General features: G+C 41.1%; 1 protein-coding gene across 8 annotated transcripts in view; it reads left to right on the top strand.

Moving 5' to 3' along the window:
- fat1a (FAT atypical cadherin 1a) overlaps positions 1-21,362 on the top strand; it is a 185,649-nt gene that overhangs the window by 60,238 nt on the left and 104,049 nt on the right. For all 8 annotated transcript variants that reach the window (XM_078397687.1, XM_078397679.1, XM_078397661.1 and 5 more), the window contains exon 3: positions 8,018-8,332. In XM_078397687.1, coding sequence (XP_078253813.1) covers positions 8,018-8,332 — 315 coding nt within the window. The remainder of the gene's footprint in view (positions 1-8,017; positions 8,333-21,362) is intronic.

Below are 21,362 nucleotides of genomic sequence, written 5' to 3'. Positions count from 1 at the left end.
TGTAGCTTCTCTTGTTAATGTTTGAGAGCTGGTTTGAAGTTTTATTTGGGGTTTTGCTGCAGAGTGAGTTGCATGTTAACAACAGAATCTGGTGTTTAATGAAGAGTGTACCATATCTATTTGTGTCCTCATTTTTGTACAGCCTCAAGGTTGTTTGAAGAGCACCATATAATTTGCTAGTTAATATTAAAGCAAAAATATGTGAAAGATTACCATTCGGGTTGAGAATCATAAGCAGAGGTTGTGAGTTAAGTGCTTCTTTCACATTATCAATTAAAAAATGGCCTTATTCCCCAAAAGCTGAGCGGCTCTGCTTTGTTGATGCATTTGTTCATTGAGCATTGAACCATTTAGATATGAAGGCCAGAATGCTTGGCTGTTGACAAGATAAGCGAGTTTAAGAAATTCTCAAAGCAATTCTTGTTAACAACTGAATCAAAAATGATTGATTAAATGCGTGTTTGACTTTTCAATCTAATTTAAATAGTTCACAAAGGTTCATAATTTCTTGCTGGTGAATGTTGGAAGTCATTGATGAATAAAAATGAATGTAGCAGACACTGTTGCATCCTGATCAACGTAAAATTATTTTTCTCACTCTTTTAATTATCTTGTACAAATTTTGATAGCATTTGTTTAAATTTCTGTTTATATCCATTCGCCCAAAAAGAATCTTCTCATATCTCCTAGAAACTGGGTGGATTAGAATGGCTGATTGTAGCTCAAATTAGAAAGTCTGTGGGTAGTGTGAGGAGTCATGGAACAATGGAAAGAGGATTAAGTTTTTGATTACCTTTGACAAAGATTTATGTAATCATTAATTTTGTATGTTCTAAATTACTTAATTCATTTATATTTTGCCTTGCAGTATATGTAATAAATTTGTATTTTGACGGTTCCATTTAAATCCCTAAAATTGGACCATAGAAACAATCTTCATATGCATATTTAAAATGTGAAAAGAAATCTGAAAATTAAGGATGATAGTTTGATGGCACAAATAAATTTGTGAAACTTCTGGTTATATTTGTTTGGGCGTTTGCTTTGGTTTAGTTTAGAGATACATTGCGGAAACAGGCCCTGCACATTACCACTATCCTACACACACTAGCGACAATTTACATTTATACCAAAGCCAATTAACCTGCAAACCTGCACGTCTTTGGAGTGTGGGATGAAAACAAAGATCTCGGAGAAAACCCACATGGTAATGGGAAGAACGTACAAACACGGTACAGAAAGCACTCGGGATCAAACCTGCGTCTAGCGCTGAAAGCGCTGTAAAGCAGAAAACTCTACCCTTTGCACCGTGCCGCCCTTTATAATAGGTATACAATTATTTAGCAACTAGACTCTTTAACCAAATGAAGAGGTTTTGGAGTGGTATGTCAACATTTGTATTTTAATTTCAGCCACAGGACATCGCTGTGGCAGTTCCTCAGGTTAGTGTCCCTGGCCCGACCATCTTTAGCTGCTCCAACAATGATCTTCCTTCAATCGTACGATCAGACGTAGAGATGTTCACTGATGATTACACAATGTTCACCACCACTCAGGTCCCATCTGATAATGAAGCAGGGCACGACCTAACGCATCGAGACTCGCATAGTGTCCAGGGCTGGGCTAATAGGTGGCAAGTAACATTCACTCCACACAAGTGTCAGGCAATGAGGATATCCATCAAGGGAAAATCCAGATATCATCCCCTGTCATTCACTGGCATTACCATTACTGAATTCCATACTATCAACACACTAAGCAGAAACTGAATTGGAGCAGCCAGATATACAATGATTTTGGAGAAAACCCACTTGGTAACGGGGAGAACTAACGCAGGAGCAGTTCCGAGGCTAGGAATCACGTGGCGAATAACTCACTACCTAACTCTCCCCAAATTGTAGGTAGACACAAAATGCTGGAGTAACTCAGCGGGTCAAGCAGCATCTCGGAAGAGAAGGAATGGCTGATGTTTCAATAGACAATAGGTGCAGGAGTAGGCCATTTGGCCCTTCGAGCCAGCACCACCATTCAATGTGATCATGGCTGATCATTCTCAATCAGTACCCCGTTCCTGCCTTCTCCCCATACCCCTTGACTCCACTATCCTTAAGAGCTTTAGAGAATTGGCCTCCACTGCCTTCTGAGGCAGAGAATTCCACAGATTTACAACTCTCTGACAGAAAAAGTTTTTCCTCATCTCCGTTCTAAATGGCCTACCCCTTATTCTTAAACTGTGGCCCCTGGTTTTGGACTCCTCCAACATTGGGAACATGTTTCCTGCCTCTAATGTGTCCAACCCCTTAATAATCTTATATGTTTCGATAAGATCCCCTCTCATCCTTCTAAATTCCAGTGTATACAAGCCTAGCCGCTCCAGTCTTTCAACATATGACAGTCCCGCCATTAGACAATAGACAATAGACAATAGGTGCAGGAGTAGGCCATTCAGCCCTTCGAGCCAGCACTGCCATTCAATGCGATCATGGCTGATCACTCTCAATCAGTACCCCGTTCCTGCCTTCTCCCCATACCCCCTCACTCCGCTATCCTTAAGAGCTCTATCCAGCTCTCTCTTGAAAGCATCCAACGAACTGGCCTCCACTGCCTTCTGAGGCAGAGAATTCCACACCTTCACCACTCTCTGACTGAAAAAGTTCTTCCTCATCTCCGTTCTAAATGGCCTACCCCTTATTCTTAAAGTGTGGCCCCTTGTTCTGGACTCCCCCAACATTGGGAACATGTTTCCTGCCTCTAATGTGTCCAATCCCCTAATTATCTTATATGTTTCAATAAGATCCCCCCTCATCCTTCTAAATTCCAGTGTATACAAGCCCAATCGCTCCAGCCTTTCAACATACGACAGTCCCGCCATTCCGGGAATTAACCTAGTGAACCTACGCTGCACGCCCTCCAAAGCAAGAATATCCTTCCTCAAATTTGGAGACCAAAACTGCACACAGTACTCCAGGTGCGGTCTCACCAGGGCCCGGTACAACTGTAGACGGACCTCTTTGCTCCTATACTCAACTCCTCTTGTTACGAAGGCCAACATTCCATTGGCTTTCTTCACTGCCTGCTGTACCTGCATGCTTCCTTTCATTGACTGATGCACTAGGACACCCAGATCTCGTTGAACTCCGGGAATTAACCTAGTAAACCTATGCTGCACGCCCTCAATAGCAGTAAGTCTGAAGAAGGGTCTCGACCCGAAATGTCACCTATCCAGGTCTTCCAGAGTTGTTGCCTGACTCGCTGAGTTACTCCAACTTTTTGTTTTCTTTTGTAAACGAGCATTAGCAGTTCCTTGTGTCTGCACCATCCACAAAGTTCAAGTCAGAATGTGATAGAATACTGTCCACTTGCCTGGATTGGTGCAGCAGCAGCGATTTGTACTGCCAACACGATGCAATGCAGCAGCTCACTCACCTTTCAAACCTGCAAATCTGCCAGCAAATCTGCTAGCTAGCAGATAGGAAAATCGTGGGAGCACTGCCACCTGAAAGTTACCCTCCAAGCCACACTTCATCCTGCCTCGGGAATATCTTAAATGCTCCTTCATGGGTCAAAATCTTGGAAGACTGGGCTTAACGGTACTGTGGGTGTATCAAGGACTGCCGAGGCTCATGAAGGTTGTTGGCTGCAACCTTCCCCCCATTGACGAACTGTACATTGCAAGGGCCAGGAAGCGAGCGGGCAAGATCATCTCTGACCCCTCTCACCCTGGCCACAAACTCTTCGAAGCATTTCCCTCTGGAAGGCGACTCCGGACTGTCAAAGCAGCCACAGCCAGACATAAAAACAGCTTTTTTCCACGAGTGATAGTTCTACTCAATAACCAAAGTCTGTAGTCTCTTTTTTGCTCTTTATATTTTCACCCACATGTTTAGACCGTAATATTGTATCCTTATTGTTTTGATGTAGTTATGCTTTATTCTTAATTGTTAACTGTATGTTTGTGTTGTCATTTGTGAGCAGAGCACCAAGGCACATTCCTTGTATATGCATACTTGTCCAATAAACTTATTCATTCATTCATTCAGTTCCTTGTTTGTAAAGAAATATATTTAATTAATTGAATCTGAAGAACTCTGATTATGTGCAGCAGAAAGTATTATATGAGAAAGTGTGGCTAATGTTAGGGATTAATTTACAGCACTAGATGTTTGGTAATACAAAGTCTGCTCTTTTTAAAATGTCTAGCATGAAGAAATACTTCATTATATTTACATATTTGTAAATGAATGGATATTTCATTTCTCTATTTGCATTGTAATTAATTAGTTTAGAAAAGAGATTCATGGCATCATGTTTCAGAGAAGGTCAAACTGTGCAGACATGTTGGTAGAACCACTCAATTGCTGAAAGATGCTCAATTGCTCAATAGCCTTTGAAAATGGAATTTGTACCATCATGGAAATGTGGTGGGTGATCTTTGCAGCGGCACTTCAAATGTAAGAGTTCAAACTCATTTTAATTGATTCTGTGGCCTTGTTTTCATACTTTGTGGTCCAAAGAATGTAACTACTGTAGACAGAACAGGATGATTAACATGCAATGAACTACATCTAATATATTGGTAGAATAATTCAATTATAACATAACTTTATTTAATCATAGAGAGATTATGAAAACCAAACGATAAGTCATCTGGACAGTACTTTTTAAAAATTCCTCCAAGTCTTAGGCTCTACATATTGTGGATTCTGCAATATACGGTATCTACTGCAACAAACTAAATTGCCTGACCCACTCCCAGAGCTTCTGGCTGTCACTAAGACTTGCTTGTTGCTCAGTCTGCAGACTGGCTTGTTTCTATGTTAGACCCTGCAAACTTAACTAACCGCATTCCTGGATTGGAGTAATGAACTCCGCTGCCCATGGATGCATGATGGGCTAAATAAGCTGTAGTTATTCAGGTATAATACTTCACAAGCTTGATCTAATGCCACGTTTGTTTTTAATATGAAAATGTTTGCAGTTTAAGCTACTCCTTTCCAGAGACATATGTCAGCTGACTTTAGCAAATTACCATAAATATGACCTTCCTATAATTTTATCAGTATTGTTTCGATCAGCTAATTGTATTTGACAGCGTTTATCTTGACGGGTTGAATGGTGTACCTCGACTCATATTTTCTTTTCTTTTAATATTTCCTTTGTTACATTTACGTTAAAAATATTGTTAAAATAGCTCTATTCACAAAATGCTGGAGTAACTCAGCAGGTCAGGCAGCATCTCGGGAGAGAAGGAATGGGTGACGTTTCGGGTCGAGACCCTTCTTCAGACTGATGTCAGGGGGGCGGGACAAAGGAAGGATATAGGTGGAGACAGGAAGATAGAGGGAGATCTGGGAAGGAGGAGGGGAAGGGAGGGACAGAGGAGCTATCTAAAGTTGGAGAAGTCGACGTTCATACCACCGGGCTGCAAACTGCCCAGGCGAAATATGAGGTGCTGCTCCTCCAACTTCCGGTGGGGCTCACTATGGCACTGGAGGAGGCCCATGACAGAAAGGTCAGACTGGGAATGGGAGGGGGAGTTAAAGTGCTCGGCCACCGGGAGATCAGTTTTGTTAATGCAGACCGAGCGCAGGTGTTCAGTGAAGCGATCGCCGAGCCTGCGCTTGGTTTCGCCGATGTAAATAAGTTGACATCTAGAGCAGCGGATACAATAGATGAGGTTGGAGGAGGTGCAGGTGAACCTTTGTCTCACCTGGAAAGACTGTTTGGGTCCTTGGATGGAGTTGAGGGGGGAGGTAAAGGGACAGGTGTTGCATCTCGTGCGGTTGCAGGGGAAAGTGCCCGGGGTTGGGGTGGTTTGGGTAAGAAGGGACGAGTGGACCAGGGAGTTACGGAGGGAACGGTCTCTGCGGAACGCAGAGAGGGGAGGGGATGGGAAGATATGGCCAGTGGTGGGGTCCCGTTGTAGGTGACGGAAATGTTGGTGGATGATATGTTTGATCCGCTGGCTGGTGGGGTGGAAGGTGAGAACGAGGGGGATTCTGTCCTTGTTGCGAGTGGGGGGAGGAGGAGCAAGAGCGGAGCTGCGGGATGTAGAAGAGACCCTAGTGAGAGCCTCATCTATAATGGCGGAGGGGAAGCCCCGTTTTCTGAAGAACGAGGACATCTCGGAAGCTATCTGTTTACGGTTCCCAAATAGAACCAAAATAATTGGTTTTAATTAATTACAGTCTGCAAGAGAATACACGTTGACCTGCTAGCTTCAGCACATCATGGTGCAGGTGTTCATTACATCTAGGATGGATAAAGCAAAATAATACAAAACATGTACAAATTTTCCAAACTTTCAACACACTGAATTTTACCAAAGTATCAATGTAAATTTTCTTCCATTATATATAACTGGATTCAATATAACTGGAATGATAAAATATTTAACTGCTTTATTTTTATTTTTATTTTAATTTATTTTGACTGCTGTAGTCTTTGTATCCCAACAATTTTCTGTTAAAATTGATATAGATCATCAACGGATTAATAGCGTGCAAGTGGAAATTTAACATATACTCCAGACATCATGGGGGTTAGAGCAAAAAACTTTGGATTGGAAACATGAAAAATAATTCTGGAAGTGCTGAGGAGAGAATGTCAAAAGCCCTTCATCAGAATTGGGGAAAAAAGAGAAAACCAGTGTTTCAATTTTGCAGAGAGGGGAGACATGGAGAGAACGTAGGGTAGGTATGTCTGTTGTAGGTTGCAGACCAGAGTTATTAAGGTAACAATTAACTTAAAACATGGCAGTTAGAAAGATGAGAAGGAAAAAAAAGATAAATTAGAACGAAAATCCAGACATATCTGTTGGGGAAGGGGAGTGGGAGCAAGATTTCCTGAAGTTGTTAAATTCCATATGGAATTCTGAGGGGTACACCAGACATGGATAGCAAAAGTTGCCAGGACTTGAAGGCCTGAGTTATTAGGAGAAGTTGGGCAGGTTAGGACTTTATTCCTAGCAGTGCAGGAGTCTGCGGAATGATCTTTAAGGAATACTAGACCAAGTGGACCCGTTGGGCCCATTCCTCGTAGAGGGGGAACAGGGAAGGGGAGAGGGTGTCGTCACTGAGTGAGCCCTGGACTCAAACCCTCTCCTGTATTGGTGTAGCACCCTCAACCCCCCCCCCCCCCCACTCAATCCCCTTATCCCCCCTCCTCCCCCCACTGACCCACTCCATCCCTCCTACATCCCCACTCCATCCATCCCACTTGCCCCTCCCCTGCCCCCACCCCCAGGTGCGAGGGGAGGGGGAATAACTGAGGCCGGGCGGGCGGCAGCGCTGCCTGCGGCCATCTTGTTTTGGCGCGTGAGGAGCAAATGAAGTCGAACGTCACCCATTGTGACGTCATTCGCTGAGGAGTTTCAGAAAATGGGTTAGAAAGTGAATTTTTAAATTTTAAAATGTCTGTTGCTTAAAAAATGTAGCTTCAATTTGAATGAGAGTTGTTAGACATTATGCCCAGGATAATGGTGAGTGGCGTGGTGCAAAAATTGTGGCGCTATGGTGTTCCGTTTTGGCTGCACGAAGCAGCAAAGTTATGGTGTGCACAAACACACATACACATGGACAGAGAGTTTTAGTAATATAATATAATATAGATAAGACTTTGAGGGGAATAGATAAGGTAAATGCACAGTCCTTTTCCCAGGGTGGTTGCATTCTGACTTGCTACTGTTTCTGTAGAGATGATCTTCAATTCACCTGTGGTCTCAGAAGATCTTGCATGTATTATTAGCATGATCTATTTTAAGGGGAATGGTTTTTAAAGTATCCTTTTATGCAAAGCTGTTGAACAGTTCTTAAATGGTAATGTGGATTGTAAATAAGAGAATGTTTAAATCTTTTGTTCCTTTTTGAAGGAATTACCAAATTTAACAAAAACAGCATTTAAAAAGTGTGTAGTTGAATTGATAAATGTTTTACCATGCTCTTCAAAAGCATTGTTATCAACAGTGGATTCTTTCATTACATTAAATGCTTCATTTCTTTTCTTGTTCCTCACACAGGCATAATAAAAACGGCAGACCTTCTGGACCACGAAACTACATCACATTACTGGCTCACGGTTTTTGCCACTGATCTTGGAGTCGTGCCTCTCTTCTCCTTCATCGAAGTGTATATTGAAATTGAGGATGTTAATGATAATGCTCCACAGACATCTAAGCCAGTTTATTACCCCGAAGTCATGGAGAACTCTCCCAAAGATGTGTCAGTTGTACAGATTGAGGCAACTGACCCAGATTCCAGCGCAAGTGACGGGCTGAGCTACAAAATTACCAGTGGCAATCCGCAAGGTTTCTTCACTATAAATCACGAGACAGGTAAGTGTTTACATTGGATAGATCTCCTATGCCATTTCACTGAGATAACAAACATGCTGAGACAGAAAAACATTTTGGAGCATTTCATATATGTCTTGTTTATCAATTTCCCTTTGAATGAACTAGAATGCTGAATATGTTCTGGAGTGAGATATTTCCTCACCTCGTGTTCCTTATTTCTTATCCAACTTTCCCATCATCTTCAGCCCCTTTTCCCGCCATCCCAACCCTGACATCCATTATGTTCAAGTGCAAAGATGTTTATGTTAACTTTTATGTAGTTGTGTGTCTTGTTGCTTTTTTAGTATGGCTGTATGGTAATTCTCATATCACTGTACCTTAATTGGTACGTGACAATAAAAGACCTTTGATCATTGAAACCGTTGATAGATAGACACGACTCAAAAATGCTGGAGTAACTCAGCGATACAGGCAGCATCTCTGAAGAGAAGGAATGGGTGACGTTTTGGGTCAAGACCCTTCTTCAGACCCGAAACGTCACCCATTTGTTCTCTCCAGAGATGCTGCCTGTCCCGCTGAGTTATTCCAGCATTTTGTGTCTATCTTTGGTTTAAACCAGCATCTGCAGTTCCTTCATACACATGTTCAAATGCAATATACTTACAAAATAAAATTATTTTAGAGATACACGGAAGGCCCTTCGGCCCACCGAGTCCCTGCCGACCAGCGATCCCCGTACACTTAACATTATCCTACACACACTAAGGATAATTTACACTTAACAAGCCAATTTGCCTAACACTTTGGAGTGTGGGAGGTAACTGGAGCACTGGGGAAAAAAACCCATGCAGGTCCTGGGGAGAACGTACAAACACCACACAGAAACCAACCGTAGTCAGGATCGAACCCAGGTCTCTGGCGCTGTAAGGCAGCAATTCTAATGCTGTGCCACCGTGCTGCCCAAAATGAAGAAACAATGGGCTTACTTGCCAATTTAATTAAAAAGAGATTGTATATTTCTTTGTGATTATCAAATTATTTAGTCTGTTGCATCATGAATCATTCTTTTGAAGTATTTAAACTTCCTGGCTCTTACAGTTGGTTATTTTCTCATAATTCATCGAATAAAAAACATTTCCTTCGATTGTGGTTTCAATTCCATGACATTATGTGAAATCAAGCTATCTGTTCAAATTCCTCACAAATCTAAACTTTCCAAATTGGGGTTAAGCTGATTTTAAACATGATGCAAAATTTCCATATTTGTTCTGCTGCATTAAGGTCATCGGTTTATATGAACTTTCTCTATCATGGTGACATATCTAATACTCAGTGCTTTCAAATTTCCACCTGATCAGCCCTACATAATAAACGGTGACACCCAGCCTTATCAAATTTACCATAATGTATATCCTTTGGTGTCCAAATGTTATTATTTTCTTTAACAATCAACCTTTGAGTTTATTTAACCTGAGAATTTCAGTAGCTCCCTGTATGGCATCTGAAATTAAAAGGGTGAGGAGGCATGGTAATATTATTACATTAGTAGATTAACCAGAGTTTTGGGTCAGGAAGACAAGTTCAAAGTTCACCCACGTCATTGACAACTGTGGCTGTGCTGATATTGAGTGAGCTATTATAGAAGCTAAACCAGGAACTGCCTGGCATCAATTACGCCATAAATGTATCTTCGGGGAGATACCCTAGTTCTTCTACTGGTTCTGGGCATGCCATATCTCATCTACAGAATAAATACATATTCACTTGATTGAGAGACAGTGGTACATAGGGGTCATTAGAACCTTTTACTGACCGTAGTCAACAGAGCTGAATTCCAAAGATGAGAGTGACTACACTTGACATCGAGGCATCGTTTGTTACTGTGGCATTAAGCTAGAAGGCATTAACAAACAAGTTTGGGTATGTAGTGGGGGGAGCTCTCCATTGACTGGAGATAAATCTCTCACAGATATTATTTTTGGAAGCCAGACATCTCAGTTCCACGGCATTTCTTCAGGAATATTTCCAGGTCGAGTCCTAGACCCAATCATTATTAGCTATCTCAACAGTGATCATCCCCATATTCTCAGATGGGGTGTTCGTTAGAACAGTACAGCACTGATACAAGTCCTTTGGGCCACAATGTTTGTGCCAACCATAGTGCCAATTTAAAAGGTACATTTGCCCGCATGCGGTCTATATCCCTCCATTCTCTGCCGATTCATGTGTCCGTCTAAATGCCACTGAAATGATGCTATTGCATCTGTTTTCACCATTTCTCCCAGCAGTGCAATCCACTCTCTAACTGTCTACCTTATATATGCCATTCATAATTTTAAATATTTATTTTAGGTTGCCCATCAGCCTCCAATGCTCCAGAGAAAACAATCCAAGTTTAGCTAAACTCTCCTTAGAGTTTATACTCCCTAATCCAGGCAACATCCTGAAAAACACCCCCTGCACCTTCTGTAAAGATCCCATATCCTGAATCCGTAGTCTGAAGAAGGGTCTCGACCCGAAACGTCACCTATTCCTTTTCTCCAGAGATGCTGCCTGACCTGCTGAGTTACTCCAGCTTTTTATGCCTATCTTCCATATCCTTCGCCAAGTGTAACGATCAGAACTGTACACAATACTCCAAAATATGACTTCATTAAAGTTTTATACAGTTGCAACATAACTTCCTAGCTTTTATGCTTGATGCCCGACCAATGAACGCAAGCATACCATACCATACAAGCATACCACCATATCCATTGGTGTTGCCACTTTCAGGGAGCTATGGACTTGATTCCAAGATCTTGCTGTCCATCCTGCCATTTACTGTATATTTTCCTCCTGCATTTGATCTCCCAAAGTGCAGCACTTCACATGTCCACGTTAAATTGATTACTCGGTGTTTAATTCCATTCATCTAAGATAAGGAAGCAGATTGTGCCCACTTGCATGAAAGATCTGAACAACATTGAGGTTTGGAAAATGATAAATAATATGCATTCTACCGAATGTCAGTCAGAAGCTAGATATTCTGCTGAGAGACTCATCACCCAGCTTCTCGATTATTTTCCGCCATTTATGAAGCAACGGTTAGGTGTCTGATTTGCATTTTTTCCATTTGCCTGGGTGGCTACAGTTTCAACAGCACAAAAGAAGCTCAACACACCTAGGTTTAAATTACTTGTAAAATTGCCAAACAGTCTCCACCTTAAACATTCAGTCATTGTCTTCCTTCCCTCCTCCCAAAAACTAATTGTACAATGACTCAGGTTTGCATTCAAGCCACATTTTCCAGGCTTCTTGTAAACTATCTCACAAAAGTACATCTACCACAGAAGCCAAGCAGGCACATCAAAGTACCTCTGTTGCAAAATTCGCTTCCATGTTATATACTATCTTAATTTGAAAATAGAATATAAATAGAGCTGTATATGGTCAATTCTTGAGTGGCCAAGTCAGTCACCTGATCTGAACTCAAGTGAGCATGCCTTTTATATGCTAAAGAGAAAACTGAAGGGGACTAGCCCTCAAAACAAGCATAAGCTAAAGATGGCTGCAATACAGGCCTAGCAGAGCATCACCAGAGAAGTCACTCAGCAACTGGTGATGGCCATGAATCGCAAACTTCAAGCATTTATTGCATGCAAAGGAAATGCAACAAAATACTAAACATGACTACTTTCATTCACATGACATTGCGGTGTCCCAAAGATTATGGTGCCCAGAAATGGGGGTCTATGTATAAACACTGCAGTAATTTCTACATGGTGAAACCAAAATGTATAAAAATGTCCTTTATTAAAATCTGACAATTGTGCACTTTAACCACATGTGATTTTTTTCTATCTCACATTGTGGAGTACATAGGCAAATAAATAAATGACGAATCTTTGTCCCAAACATTATGGAGTGCACCGAATAACATCTAAATCAGTCAGCTATACGTACAACTGAGTTTGTAATGAATCTATCCATATTTAGACATATCAGCTGTGGGATAGTAATTATTACAGATAAGTGCGCAAGTAGTATTTGCCCAAAGCTGATGGCCCCAAGGAGATGCTTCTTTTGATCAGCTAACCTCTGACTTGCAAATTAGCGCCTCAGTCCAGGACAAGCTGGAGGTCAGATGCTGCTGTGGCTAAGTTGCCATTCAGCTGCTAGACTTGCCACTGAGTTCTCAGGGTTAGTACATGAGCGAAAAGTTGAGGGACTAAATAAGCTTTCTGCCAGTCTGAATCAGAACATCACTTTTATTATGAAGGTTAAGTGCGTTTTTTTTACTGAACTTGAGTTTAAAAATATTAACCAAAACAATTGAAGATTAAAGTAATTAAAATATTTGATCTATTTTCAAAAGCCTGATCATCAATGACATAAAATCTGTCTCAACAGTGAGCCATCAATGCACCAGAGGGTGGGGTCTTATAATCTACCACCCGAGTCATACGCTAAGCAAGATAGGCAAAAAAATGCTCCTCGTTTTTAAAATTATAGACAATAAAATTATTTGAACAGATCACACAATTGTTCAAAGGAGAAGAACCTAAAGCATAGACAAAAAATGCTGGAGTAACTCAGCGGGCAGGCAGCATCTCTGACTTCTCTAACTTCAAGTAGCCCCTCCTTTCCCTCTCTCTCTCCATCCCTCCCCTTGCCAGTTCTCGACCAGTCTGACTGTCCCTGATTACATCTTATCTCTGTTTGCTTTGTTATCACCTTCTCCTGGCTAACAATGATCTATTCTCCATTTTCCTTGAGCTCCATCTCTTTTGATGTCGTTTTCACACACCCTTCCTTATACCTGTGTCTCCCTCTCCCCTGACTCAGTTTGAAGAAGGGTCTCGACCTGAAATGTCACCCGTTCCTTCTATTCAGAGATGTTGCCTATCCGGCTGAGTTACTCCAGCATTTTGTGTCGATCTTCAGTGAAAAGCAGCATCTGCAGTTTCTTCCTTTTTCCCCCCAAACATTCATGGTTATCCCTCGAGGTCGAGGATGATGGTCTCCATTCCTTTGTTTTTATGAACTCTCATAATGTCCCAAACATTATGGTGCCCTGAAATGGGGGGACTATGTGTAAACACAGCTGTAATTACTACATGATGAAACCAAAATGTATAAAAATGGCCTTTCATAAAATCTGACAATGTGCACTTTAACCACATGTGATTTTTTCTATTACTTTCCTCAAATTGTGGATTTCAGAGACAAATAAATAAATGATGGGTCTTTGTCCCAAACATTATGGAACGCACTGTAAATCATAGCTACATTTGTTTTTACGACATCCACTAGCTACTCATTATGTTTCATAATATTATGAATTACGTTGTTAAATGCATAATGCTACTTGAGTTCTTTCATGCATCTATGCTGTCTCCCCTCTCACCCAACACAGGCATGCTCTATAAAACAAATATTCATATTTTAGAGTTTTCATTCCATCATCCAAAAAAATATTTTAACTATTTGAATATGTAATATGGAAACTAGAAAATAGGTACAGGAGTAGGCCATTCGGCCCTTCGAGTCAACACCACCATTCCATCAGTGGTGGGGAAGATGCTGGAGTCAATTATAAAAGACGAAATTGCTGAGCATTTGGATAGCAGTAACGGGATCATTCCGAGTCAGCATGGATTTACGAAGGGGAAATCATGCTTGACAAATCTACTGGAATTTTTTGAGGATGTAACTAGGAAAATTGACAAGGGAGAGTCAGTGGATGTGGTGTACCTCGACTTTCAGAAAGCCTTCGACAAGGTCCCACATAGGAGATTAGTGGGCAAAATTAGGGCACATGGTATTGGGGGTAGGGTACTGACATGGATAGAAAATTGGTTGACAGACAGAAAGCAAAGAGTGGGGATAAATGGGTCCCTTTCGGAATGGCAGGCAGTGACCAGTGGGGTACCGCAAGGTTCGGTGCTGGGACCCCAGCTATTTACGATATACATTAATGACTTAGACGAAGGGATTAAAAGTACCATTAGCAAATTTGCAGATGATACTAAGTTGGGGGGTAGTGTGAATTGTGAGGAAGATGCAATAAGGCTGCAGGGTGACTTGGACAGGTTGTGTGAGTGGGCGGATACATGGCAGATGCAGTTTAATGTAGATAAGTGTGAGGTTATTCACTTTGGAAGTAAGAATAGAAAGGCAGATTATTATCTGAATGGTGTCAAGTTAGGAGGAGGGGGAGTTCAACGAGATCTGGGTGTCCTAGTGCATCAGTCAATGAAAGGAAGCATGCAGGTACAGCAGGCAGTGAAGAAAGCCAATGGAATGTTGGCCTTCGTAACAAGAGGAGTTGAGTATAGGAGCAAAGAGGTCCTTCTACAGTTGTACCGGGCCCTGGTGAGACCGCACCTGGAGTACTGTGTGCAGTTTTGGTCTCCAAATTTGAGGAAGGATATTCTTGCTATGGAGGGCGTGCAGCGTAGGTTCACTAGGTTAATTCCCGGAATGGCGGGACTGTCGTATGTTGAAAGGCTGGAGCGATTGGGCTTGTATACACTGGAATTTAGAAGGATGAGGGGGGATCTTATTGAAACATATAAGATAATTAGGGGATTGGACACATTAGAGGCAGATAACATGTTCCCAATGTTAGGGGAGTCCAGAACAAGGGGCCACAGTTTGAGAATAAGGGGTAGGCCATTTAGAACGGAGATGAGGAAGAACTTTTTCAGTCAGAGGGTGGTGAAGGTGTGGAATTCTCTGCCTCAGAAGGCAGTGGAGGCCAGTTCGTTGGATGCTTTCAAGAGAGAGCTGGATAGAGCTCTTGAGGATAGCGGAGTGAGGGGGTATGGGGAGAAGGCAGGAACGGGGTACTGATTGAGTGATCAGCCATGATCGCATTGAATGGCGGTGCTGGCTCGAAGGGCTGAATGGCCTACTCCTGCACCTATTGTCTATTGTCTATTGTCTATTGTCTATCATGTCTGATCATCCAAAACCAGCACCCTTCATGCTTTCTCCCCATATCCCTTGATCCGTTAGCCCTCAAAGCTAAATTTAACTCTGTCTTGAATACATCCAATGAATTCTGTGGCAGAGAATTCCACAGATTCACAACTCTGGCTGATAAAGTTTTTCCTCATCTCAGTCCTAAATGGCCTACCCCATATTCTTAAACTGTGACCCCTGGTTCTGATCTCCACTAACATGGGGAACATTTTTCCTGCGTCTAGCTTGTCCAATCTCTGAAACATTTTATATGCTTCCATAAGATCCCCTCTCATTCCAGTGAATATAAGCCCAGTCTATCCATTCTTTCATCATATGTTTGCATTCCTCGTATGTTACAAAACGTATTTGGCTAATACTTGGCTAATAAAGTATGATTATGCTTATGATCATATGTCAGTCCCGCCACCCCGGGAATTAACCTGGTGAACCTATGCTGCACTTCCTCAATAGCAAGAATGTCCTTCCTCAGATTGGGAGACCAAAGCATAAATGGATTATTGATATTATTTCTCGAAACATTGGTCGCTTACAAGTACAATCTATTTGGTAATATTGTTAATTTTCATCGCTTCAGGGCTCATTGTGTGCCCTTGTGCTATTTAAGCCCTACTTTGATAAATACTTCAATTTCTTAGCTACCTCGACTTAACTGGCCTGATTACATTGAGGCAAATGAACCTGTTTGGAGATCAATAGATAGAACAAGATTTGGGTGGTCTCATATTTTGTTGATTTTCCTTTCAATAATAAATTGAATTCACAAATTTCATCTATGGTGATTGTTTTGATGCCTCCATTGAATTTATGTGAATGTTTTTTTTTGGGAGGCCAGGGTCATGAATATCAGAGGAAAATCAGCAACAATTACAGATGTCTATTTTAAAGAATTCGAACCCAAATCAGAAAAGGAACTTCTGTTTATTTATTTTTTAATTCTCCCATTCTATGCTGATAGACCTGACAATTCTGCTGCTGTTTTTCTGCAAATAAAGCCCCATTAATTAATATGGTGCTGAATCATAGGCTTCAAGAGGCTTCTCACTCTAACCTGATGTGAATGCACATGTTCAGTCCAACTGAAATCACTAAATGGAACAAAGATTATACTTTTCAGCATCCTCAAAACTAACTGGGAATTAAATCTAGAACGTGTGTACCCACGTGGATCAACATCGCACACAGAGACACCTTTACACAATCAATATTCACCATAGATTACCTCTGATGGGAAATTAAATTGGAGAATTAACATTCTTGTCATAAAATTTCATTTGTGGATTTTAAGGGTTGACAGCCATCAGATGTAGTGTCTAATTTCCCAGTAGGTGTCTTTAGAATGTATTGGGAGCACAAAAGCAAATTTGTTCACGCTTCTTTCTTAATTCTTGATTACGCAGTTTGCATTCTTTCATTGAGTATTGACTCACTAGTCTTCATAAATATTATTCACCCTTAAGCTTTAAATACTTGAGAAATGTAATCAAACTTTTTGAAACTGCAAATAATATGTGAATATTTTGAGCATTTGATGGCTTTTCACTGTCAGCTGTTTAATAGTGGTGGTATCCTGAAACTGGTTCACATAAAATCATTCTTTGAGCATTTTACAGTAATGATGAAAAGCTATTTCCAAGCTTTTATGTTGCAGAATTCACACGTAAGATTGTTTATTCATTCATAATAGTGGCCGGCCTTTTATTTTAATTGTTTGGTCGCTCATAAAGAAAAAGTTAAACAAAATTTTGCTTCCATCAGCATTTACAAACCATCGTAGTTTTAATGCTTAATTATCCAAAGGCCTGAATGTGCTTTTCAACAGGCAACTAAGAGCATTGCATGGATCAACTGGTTCCCCCAGTTCTACAGTACAAAAGCAAAGCTGACCTCCCAGTCCACTGCTGGACTTGACATAATATCCAAGGGTGGAACTCAGTCATGCTCTAGTAGCAAGACCCCTTACGTTTGAATGGAATTGTCAAGCTGAATGACAATGCTGTGATTTGATGTTTTCTTTTATTTTATTTCTTTATGATGTTTTTAATTAATATCAATTAAAATTCTAGTTAATTATTTATGTCTTTCAATTGTTTTTAAATATCTTGGATCTTCAAAGACATTTAGCAACAATAAAAAGGCCTTTGTAGTAGAAGCTGTTAACAAGCAAAGGAGGCAACCTGGGAGGGAGGCTTGTGGTTCATCACCAGAGGCCCAGTTGGCACATGTGGACTGCTTACACTTCACAGGACAACTATGACAGTGAGGCTTTTGGATCAATTGAAACGTGTGGGGCCGTGAAAGGTTAATGTTGCCGCACAGATCATCGAGGGGGTGGGAGTAAAGTGCAGGTTAGATCAAGCACAGTCTGGTCCAGTGTTTCACTGTTCTATACGATGGATTGATTTATCATATTTCCAAAAACTGCTTTATGTGGTTGTTGAATTGATGGAAAAAATGGCACAATTAGAAGGCTATGAATAAACCAAAGAAAATGTTGGGCCTTAATTAGCCTGAAGTATAGCCTTCTGTTGCTTCATAGGAGAAAGTATTGTGAAGATTGTTCAAATCTTTGAGGATTAAAGAAGGGTGATGAAGCTGTAATTAAGTTATTGGGCATTCTTTTCATCTTTTGTAATTTTTTGTCCTCTTCATAGAATTGCTGCAGCCTTATTTTAAAAGGAATTAAAAGTGTGTGTGAACTTTCTGCCCCTTTCTGGTGCCAAATAATCTCAAACAGTACTTGAAGTCAATTTCTTCTATCAGGTTTGCAGTGAAGCTCTCAACCATGGTGGGTGGGTGGGGGTAGGGTGGGAACGAGTGGAGCAATTAGCTTTCAGATTTCGTCAAGTTACAAGCTTTTTGTCTTTTAATGTGGGACATTTGGAACCCTTTATCTGCATTGTTCCACCACTCGATTAAAAAAGCAATTGGCTGTTGTGAGTTGTGCTTAATTTGCTGTTTATATAGTCAGCTCCAATGTGTGTAAGCCCCTGTTTGAAGTATTTACCAATCTGTCAGCACCAGGTTGTTAATAAATTATTGGATTGTACTGCTGAAAGTTCCAAGGTGCTACATTTTTGAAAAATTGGGTGAAACCGCAGTTAAGCATGGTAACAGAATTTAAGACTTTTTTTGTGTTATTTTCAGGATGGAAAAGTGATTTAAAAAAAAAATTCAATTCAATTGGTATGTCAATGCCTTGGAAAGTAACAGATTTTTCCGTCTGTTATTCATTCTGAAGATGAAGCAGACCCAAATTGCATAAGGAACAAGTTAGATGCAGAGTGATACTGCTGGTGCAATTTGCTTTGATTGCAGTATTGAGAACTTTTACCACTGCACCATTATGAAACCCGTTCCTTCCTACACCGACCGGCCAGTATTGTGGAATTGTTAAGTGAGTGACGGTTCAGCACCAATTGTGCAGCAGTACTGGCACAAAGCAACTTGGCAGCCCATGCTCACTAGGAACTGTGTTCAGCTGCCAAACCCATTCACTTTGAGACCTTGTGGTTAGCTGAGGAAAGCAGTTTGACTTGAATTGGAGTCTAGATTTTGGGGTGAAAAGGTAATTAAAGAAGCATTGCAGATCATCTTCAAGTTATTGCAGAAAATAAACTAAAGGCACTTCTCAGAGACCCAAGGAAATACTGAGTACTGAGTTAAGAACAAAATTAGGAAGTTGATCAGATAATAGGGCAGCATGGTGGCGCGCAGATTTCCAGCCTTGCAGCGCCGGAGACCAGGGTTTGATCCTGACTACAGGTGATGTCTGTACAGAGTTTGTCTGTTCTCCTCATGACTCTCCTGATTTTCCCTGGGTGCTCCAGATTTCTCCCGCACTCCAAAGACAAACAGATTTGTAGGTTAATTGGCTTCAATTAAAAATTGTAAATTGTCCCCAGTGTGTAGGATAGTGCTCGTGTACACGGACTGCTGGTCGGCGAGAACTTGGTGGGCCGAAGGACCTGTTTCTGCACTGTATCTCTAAACTAAAATAAATTAGCCTAAGAGGTGTATTTTAAGAAGTGGTAATGGTTGGCGAGCCAGAAGGATTTAGAGCACGGAACATAGCTGGCTTCGGGAATGGCTGTTCATGTTGTGTGAATGACAAGATGATTCAAAGAAGAGAGTTGAGAAGTGAAATATCTCTGGGAAGAGTTGCAATGGAAGACAAAATACTTAGATAGAATGATTGATGGGATTCTAGATCTGTAATTGAAGGACCAAGAGCAATTACAAATCAGTGAGAGGATGAAGAGTGGCCAATAAAACTGTTTGGCACAGAAAAGTGCATCTAAGTAATGGATTAATTGCTGGAGGATGGGAGTCTGCAGGGAGAGGATTAGAATAGTTTCACTAAACATAGCAAATGCTTAGCTGAGTATTTCAGTGACAGATGAACTGAAAATACTAGAGTGAAGATGGCACTAAAGTTGAAGGATTAGTGGTAAGAGGGTTAAGTGCAGTGGGAAGAAGACCCAGGTTTGTTAAAATGTAGTTCCCCAAACACAAGTTTGGCTGGGCAATCTCAGGGGGGTGCGGGGTGTCCCTAAAGATTCTCGGGAGGACAATGGATATCTGCAATTGTATAAAGATATCTTAATGCCGGGCTATCTACAATGTAGAAAGTTTTTGTAGACAGATCCCTGTAGGTGCCTGGAACAGGCTGCCAGGGGTGGTCGTCAAAGCAAATTTGATTGTGATGTTTAAGAGGCTTTTAGATGAACACAAAATATACAGGGAATGGAGGGATATTTTAGTTTAGTTTAGAGATACAGCAAAGAAACAGGCCCTTTGGCCCACTGAGTCCTCGCCGACCTGTGATCCCTGCACACTTGCACTATTTTACACACACGAGAGACAATTTACAATTATACCAAACCAATCACCAAACTAAATTAGGCTTCAAACCTGTATGTCTTTAGAGTGTGGGAGGAAACTGCAGATCCCAGAGAAAACCCATGCAGGCCACAGGGAGAACGTACAAACTCCATATAGATAGCACCCGTAGTCTGGATTGAATCAGGGTCTCTGGTGCTGTAAGGCAGCAGCTCTGCCGCTGCGCCACTGTGCTGCTCTAAATGGATATGGAGCACCTGCAGGCAGAAGGATTAGTTTAAGTTGTTTGACACAGACTTGTGGGCTGAAGTGCTTCTTCCTGTGCTTTACTGTTCTATGTTCTTTGTTTTAGAGTCATTTAATATAAACAAGGACATCAGAATATGATCCTGGTTGCTGGAGACCTTAATTCTTCCCATTCCTACATAGACCTTTCTGTCCCCCATCTCCTCCATTGTCAGAGTGAGGCTAAATGCAAATTGAAGGAACAGCATCTCATATTTCACTTGGGCAGATTACAGCCCAGTGGTATGAATTTTTCTCACTTCAGGTAGCCCCGACATGCCCTCTCTCTCTATCGCTCCCCACCCAAGTCACATTAGCTTCTCATTTTCACCCTACAAATAGCTTACAATGGCCTGTTTCCTTTATCATTGTTACTTTTTTTGCATATCTTTCATTCATTGTTCTTTATCTCTCCACATCAACATCTATATCTCTCATTTCCCTTATCCCTAACCAGTCTGTAGAAGGGTCACGACCTGAAACGTCACCCATTCCTTCTCTCCAGAGATTACTCCAGCTTTTAGTGTCTATCATCAGAATATATATGCAGGTTATTGATTGGCATATGGTCAAGAAGCATGCGTTTGCGAAAATGTGCGCTGTCATAAACTACATTTTCTTCCTATTGAAATGCAGTCTTTTATTTTCTCAAGTTTGAACCAGAATGTTTTGCTGAATTTTTTCAAATCTGTAATATGCCAGTTATGGACAATTGAACATCAATAATCTATTTAAATTTTTTTCTTTTAAAAACAAATCTAGTAATTGCACTTTTCTTTAAGTGGAGACACGAGAGTGCAGATGCTGCAATCTGCGGGTTCTGTTGCTGAAACTTCGACCACGCTTCCTCCTCGAATGCTCCCAACTAACATATCAAGTTCTCTGCCTACTGAACTAATCCTTTGCCCCTGTGCTTAACAATAGAACATCACCTTTCAAATCTCTATTTTATTACAATGTGAATTGACACCAT

Source organism: Rhinoraja longicauda, chromosome 1 (assembly GCF_053455715.1).
Source record: "Rhinoraja longicauda isolate Sanriku21f chromosome 1, sRhiLon1.1, whole genome shotgun sequence".
Classification (NCBI taxonomy): Eukaryota; Metazoa; Chordata; class Chondrichthyes; order Rajiformes; family Arhynchobatidae; genus Rhinoraja; species Rhinoraja longicauda.
The sequence above is the reverse complement of the archived record's forward strand: the minus strand, read 5'-3'. Positions and strand labels throughout refer to the sequence as shown.